At 54.8% G+C, this 6,488-nt stretch overlaps 1 protein-coding gene across 1 annotated transcript in view; it reads right to left on the bottom strand.

Annotated features, from left to right (window-relative positions):
- Positions 1 to 6,488, bottom strand: part of ITGAV (integrin subunit alpha V) — a 59,375-nt gene that overhangs the window by 13,589 nt on the left and 39,298 nt on the right. The window contains exons 21-28 of the mRNA XM_006767093.2: positions 6,091 to 6,183; positions 4,981 to 5,060; positions 4,544 to 4,624; positions 3,507 to 3,612; positions 2,788 to 2,946; positions 1,782 to 1,892; positions 1,067 to 1,180; positions 878 to 985 (exon numbers count right to left, since the gene is read on the bottom strand). Of these exons, the coding sequence (XP_006767156.1) occupies positions 878 to 985; positions 1,067 to 1,180; positions 1,782 to 1,892; positions 2,788 to 2,946; positions 3,507 to 3,612; positions 4,544 to 4,624; positions 4,981 to 5,060; positions 6,091 to 6,183 (852 nt within the window). The remainder of the gene's footprint in view (positions 1 to 877; positions 986 to 1,066; positions 1,181 to 1,781; positions 1,893 to 2,787; positions 2,947 to 3,506; positions 3,613 to 4,543; positions 4,625 to 4,980; positions 5,061 to 6,090; positions 6,184 to 6,488) is intronic.

Here is a 6,488-nt window from a genome sequence, read left to right as displayed (position 1 = left end):
GGTTTTGGGTCTTAAAAACAGTGCAGCTACCAGAATGCCTGCTCTGTTTTAATGGTGATCACATTCTTTCCTTTTCCTGTGCATGAGGAGTTACGATTAAACATCTGGCATCGACAGCAGACATTCACACACACACACACACACACAACTCCCAACAGCAGGGCAACTTCCGGTCGCCTCTGAAGTGGTTTTCAGACAACCCAGTCCAGTCGATGGTGTGTTGGTCCAACTTTCAATCCTCCGATCACAGACCTTTAAAACGCCTTCCCTCCTGTAGTTACCGTCCCGCTGTCTAATGCGAAGGGGAAAACTGCCAAGAGCTTCCCCATGAGATTCAGGAAACTCTAAGACTATTACACAGGACAAGATGCTGAAGAGAAAGGCCTGCCTTTGACAGGTATGGGGCGAGGGAGTAAATTATTAAACTAGTTTATAATCCTATCGAATGACTCTTAGTTACTTTAAATCAGTGGTTCTCAACCTGTGGGTCGTGACCCCTTTGGGGGTCGAACGACCCTTTCACGGGGGTCGCCTAAGACCATCGGAAAACACATATATAATTACATATTGTTTTTGTGATTAATCACTATGCTTTCATTATGTTCAATTTGTAACCATGAAAATACATCCTGCAGATCAGATATTTACATGACGATTCATAACAGTAGCAACATTACAGTTATGAAGTAGCAAGGAAAATAATTCTATGGTTGGGGGTCACCACAACATGAGGAACTGGATTAAAGGGTCGCGGCGTCAGGAAGGTCGAGAACCACTGCTTTAAATCATCAAAACAGCTGAACGGCCGTTATCTAAGTAAACGCAACATCCAGGGCAGGAAGCCGCGCATCTGCCCCGCTCGCCCGCCAGGACGTACGAGGGTGGAGTTGGAGATGTCGTCGATGGGGAGGTTCTTGTAGGGGAACTCGATGACGCTGAAGGACGCCGACGACGTCAGGGAGTAGGAGCGGTTCTGGTTTTCCTTCTGCGGAAGGGACATGCGTGTGAGGCGTGTTCATCTCTGAGGAGCTAGCAGGCGTGTGCGGGGCTGCACCCGTGCACTCACGTTCATGAAGGTCTGCGTCCACAGCAGCGACCGCACGTACAGGATGGCGCTCTTCCCGCGGTCCAGGCGCCCCACCTGGCAGACGATCTTCAGGCACTCAGCCACCCCGCAGCCCTGCCAATGAGACGTCGTGGCTCACAGGACAGGGCGCTCTGTCCCCACTGCAGCCTTTTTAAAATATATTTTTATTGATGTCAGAGGAGGGGAGAGGGAGAGAGAAACATCAATGGTGAGAGAATCCTTGATCGGCTGCCTCCTGCACGCCCTCTACTGGGGATGGAGCCTGCAACCCGGGCCTGTGCCCTTGAAGGGGAATTGAACCGGGACCTCCTGGTTCATAGGTCAACGCTCAACCACGGAGCCACGCCGGCCGGGCATGCACAACTGTTAGATTTCAAAATTTATTCTTATACAATATTTTTGCTGAGGTTTCTGGGATTTTCCTGCAGTTTTGCAGGAAAGCCTCAAAGATCAGGGTGAGACCGAGAAAATGGGCCAGTTAACGGAGAACAGAACACACACGTGGGAACAGCGTATCTGTCATGGTGATCCGCAGCGATGGGCCTTCGCGAGACAGGAATAAGGAGGGAGGACCGAGCGGCATGGACGACGTGCAGCTCTCCGAGCGCAGCTGCCGCCGTCGCTGACGTGTCTCCGGGTCGGTCCCAGAACCGTGTGTGTCAGGTCTGAGGGCTCGCTGCGGAGCCGCACTTACCAGCGTGTGGACGCCCCCTTCGCTCTGGGCCAGGTCCCGCCTGGTGACCAGGTGGCCGCGCTCGCCCTGCCCGGGGACGCTGTCGTTCTCCGCCGGCTGCGAACTGGAGACCTGGGGGTCACAGAACAAAGTGGCGCGTCACCACGGAAACGGCTCACACGCCCGTCGTCGCACAGGCTGCCAGAGGCCATTGAAATGGGACCGAACCCGGGCGGACGGGCAACCCGCTCCTCCAGACACAGACACACACACACACACACACCCACACACACACACACACACGGCGGAGACACAGGAAGTGAGGGTCCGCCCTGAGTGTGCCAGGGAAGGTCGCCTGGGCCTGCCCACGGCCCTCCTCCCCTCGCAGCCTCCGGGGGAACCTGACACCCCCTTGGAGGAGCCTGCACGTCACAGGGCGCCGCGTGTGTGCTGGGCGGGAGGGGGCGGTCCCCACGTCCACAGACCCCACGAAACGCCACGCTTCTAGGCCCCCAAGTCCAGAGAACCATGAAACGGGGCACCTTCTCCCCAAAGACAAAATGGCAACAACAGAGCACTCTTGACACGGTGTCGTCTGGGGACAAGTCACAATGCAATGGGACCAAAGTCAGATTCGGTCACTTCATGCCTCCTGAGCCCGGCCGGTGTGGCTCGGAGGTTGGGCATCGACCCCTAAACCAGGAGGTCAATGGTTCGATTCCAGGGCAGGGCACAGGCCCGGGTTGTGAGCTCCATCCCCAGTGTGGGGCCTGCAAGAGGCAGCCGATCAGTGAGGATTCTCTCTCTCTATCCCTCTTGCTTCCTCTCTCTCCACAGTTCACATGTAAAAGGATCCTTCCACAGGTCACTGAACACCCCCTAGACATGGTGCACCCGGACTTCAGGGAGTCATTATACACACGATCAATTTCGCCCCCGGCGTCCTGGCTGTGAACTAAAACGGTCTGCGGAACGGGCTGCGAGGAAACAGCCATTTCGTTTCATGCATTTCTCAGGTCGGGTCTACCTTGATCCTCAGGGGGTTGATCTCGGTGTCGGCCGTGCAGTTCATGGGCCCGTCCACGTCGTACTGGAGGATGTAGAGCAGCGTGCTGTTGTGGAACTTGTGGGGCCAATGGAGGGTCAGCATGGCCTTGCTGAAGGAGCTGGGGCCGTTGTTCCTCAGCTATGGGGGCGGGAAACCGTCAGCCTCGGTCCGGCCACGATCCACCCGCAGCCCGCAGCCCCCGCCCTCCCGCAGGAGCCTTAGCAACAGGAGCGGAAGCAGAGCGTCTCCATGGTTACGCTCACATCCCCACACGACTGTTACTACGCAAAAGAGATCAAACCCGGGATCTGCTCAGGGGGAGGTCGGGATAAAAACTTAAATGAAGAGGAAGATCTGGGCAAGGTTCTGGTGAAGACGGCACAGGAAATGCTCCTCCTGCAGAAGCCAGATCCGCTCTCAGCGTTTCCCATGTGGAGTCGGACCTGGCCATGTCCCTGTGCTCATACTCGGCCGCCTGTGGCTTCCACTCCGGTAGCACTAAGGGGCTGGGACAACCACGTGTGCTGGCTGCGTTCGGGAGCCACTGAAGCCACTTGTCTCATGAAAATGAACTTGGGGACAATTCACACAACCAGAGTCACACCAGCGTGGTTTCCGTAAAACTCCAACGCGTCTTTCCAGCAGCAGCCGTCCCCTCCGTGGGCCCCGCCCGGGCCCCCGAAGCCCACCCCGCGCACCTCGTAGATGTGCTGAATCACGGGCCCCACGTCCTCCTCAGTCTCGGGGTGCTCCTTGTACTCCCAGTTGGGGATCGGGAGGAAGACATGGTCCGGACTCGAGACCCTAAACAACCAGAGAAAACCCACCACGAACATCGCAGTGACAGTCGGTTCGTTCTCCAGAGCGCCCTGCGCCCGGACAAAGAAAAGCAGACCTCACCGTTACAAAAGCGCTGCCTGTTTAAGAACCACCGTGTGCACTCCTGCCTACAACCCTAACGTGACAGGTGAACGGGTGCCAAGCTGCGTGAGAGCTCAGGGCCCTCATGCTGTGCCCGCTGTCGCCTGGGGGGTTATTTCAGATGATTCGCAAACGAACGTTTGGAGCAGCACCTAGGCCAGTGACGGCGAGCCTTTTGAGCTCGGCGTGTCAGCATTTTGAAAAACCCTCACTTAACTCTGGGGCCGTGTCACATAGAGACATTTTTTGATATTTGCGACCATAGTCAAACAAAGACTTATATTTCTGATATTTATTTTATATGTTTAAATGCCATTTAACAAAGAAAAATCAACCAAGAAAATGAGTCTGTGTGTCACCTCTGACACGCGTGTCATAGGTTCCCCATCACTGCCCTAGACCCTTCTCTCCCCTGGAGCTGCAGCTCACAGGCCAGCAGCAAGCGGAGCGCCTGCTCCCCCAGAGCAGTGAGGGGCCGAGGCTTTACTTCTAAAAAGTAACCGCCGCCCTGGCCCGTGTGCGCGAGTGGTTAGCGCGTCGGTCTGCGCCCCACAGGTCATGGGTGTGATTCCTGTCGAGGGCATGCGCCTGGCTCGCAGGCTGGATCCCTGGCCCCAGGTGAGGTGCATGTGGGAGGCAACCATTGCCGTGTCTCCCTCACATCGATGTTTCTCTCTCTGTCTCTCCCCGCTCCCCTCCCTTCCACTCTCTCTAAAACTCGGGGGGAAACGTCCCCAGGGGAAGATGAACAAACTCCTTTGTAAAGCAGCTTAAGTTGTGAGAACGCCAGACGCTGCTCGGTGCCCACACTGACCCTCTGATCTCCACGGCAGCGAGGACAGCCAGGTCGACCCTGTAGGACACCACCGGGCTGACTTGATCAAAGAGGTTGGAGCTGGAAGAGAAAACACGCCCTGAGGCCCGAGCTGAGCATCATCCTCACTCAAACGAGCAAATGAAAAGCAACAAGAAATGAAAAACATATAAATCCATTATTTGCATCAGCCTTCAATTCCAAGTTTTACTTAACTTTTTGTCTTATAAACTCAAAACTGACAGTCATTCTTATGATATAAACAATGATTTTAAAAGAGTATAACCACGTAATGAAGTTTTAGTCTATTCTATTGCATATTAAATTATATTATATACCACTTTTAACAGGTATTTCCTCATCAGTTATCCATTGGAAAGGTGGTTTTCAGTCACCCCAATAAATCCAATGAGAAAAGCGGAAAGGCCGTGTCATACCTTCGGATTTGTAAGTCAAACTTCACGGACGTGTCCATCTCTGACTGCTGGTGCACACTGAACCGGAGGCCGGCAAGGAGCTGACGGGAGGGGAGGGAGATGCCAGAAGATCAGGTCCGATTCGTGACACGTCCACGTCCAATGAAAAGGACGTCCTAAGCGGGTTTTCTGCGCTCGCAAGGACCTGGAAGTGTCTCAATGGGCTCATTACATTGGATCTTCCAGGACCCCTGGGCCAACCCACGATGGGGTCTATGGTGAGTCTACCTCCTTGTAATGCTCATCGTCTTTCAAAAAAGTGAAAAAGTGAATGTCTGTTCGTTCAATGGCAGGAAACGACTACGCACAGTGATGTGTCTGCAGGAAGCGCACCCTGAGCCTGTGTTACGGGGCAGGAAGGACTGGACTCAGGAGACACGGACAGGGCCAGCCCCGCTCACAGCGCTCCACACCCAGCACCCGGTGCCTGCAGGGAGGACCGTTACGAGAGGAGAGGACGCCGGCTGGGGGTTCATGTAAGCGACACATAACCAGGCATTTCCCACCCTCAGAGCCCGGAGCCGGCACCGGGAATGGCCTGGCCTCGTCCGGACTGATGAGCTGTGAGCGGAGACGCTAGAGAGACTGAGAAACACGAAAAAAAACAAAGTACGCTCCACTTGTCAGCGAAACATTGTGTTAAATATTCGTGAGCCCTGGCCGGCGGCTCGGTTTGAGCACCTGCCAATCACTGGCCTCTAAGTCAAAACCCACTGAAAGGCACCATTTTGAAATGTTTATTTAAGAAATTTACTGTAGCCAAAGCCGGTTTGGCTCAGTGGATGGAGCGTCGGCCTGCGGACCGAGGGGTCCCGGGTTCGATTCCGGTCAAGGGCATGTACCTGGGTTGTGGGCACATCCCCAGTGGGAGATGTGCAGGAGGCAGCTGATCGATGTTTCTCTCACATCGATGTTTCTAGCTCTCTGTCTCTCTCCCTTCCTCTTTGTAAAAAAATCAATAAAATATATTTTTTAAAAAAAGAAAAGAAATTTACTGTAGACAAACCCACAGGGGAAAGAATGTGCTACTTTCCTTCGCAGGTAAACTCCCACGTGATCAGAGCGCCTCACCTGCGTCCCGGCCTTCATGGGGTTCCCCAGGTCACACACCACCTGGCGGGTCTGGTTTTCGGTCTTAAACGCACAGGAAAGTCTCGCCAGGGCCTTGGAGAGACAGAGAAAGGGTCACAAGGAAAATAAACTAACGACAGAAAAAAGAAAGACAGCAGAAGCCAGGAGCCTAAACGTTCCCAGACAGTGTCATGCAGGCGGAGGTTTACATTCTTGCTGGACAAGGCAATACACCCCTCTGAGCAACGGGGGCGGGGCGGGCAGAAGCCAGGCGTGCACAGCTGCCACGTATGCGCGCGGAGGCCCTTCTGGAAGGTTCTGGACGCAGACACGGAACCCCAGCAGCTGAGGGCCGGGGTCCGAGGGCCAGGCCGAGGCACCGTCTGCCCGACAGGTAC

Source organism: Myotis davidii, unplaced genomic scaffold (assembly GCF_000327345.1).
Source record: "Myotis davidii unplaced genomic scaffold, ASM32734v1 scaffold221, whole genome shotgun sequence".
Classification (NCBI taxonomy): domain Eukaryota; kingdom Metazoa; phylum Chordata; class Mammalia; order Chiroptera; family Vespertilionidae; genus Myotis; species Myotis davidii.
The sequence above is the reverse complement of the archived record's forward strand: the minus strand, read 5'-3'. Positions and strand labels throughout refer to the sequence as shown.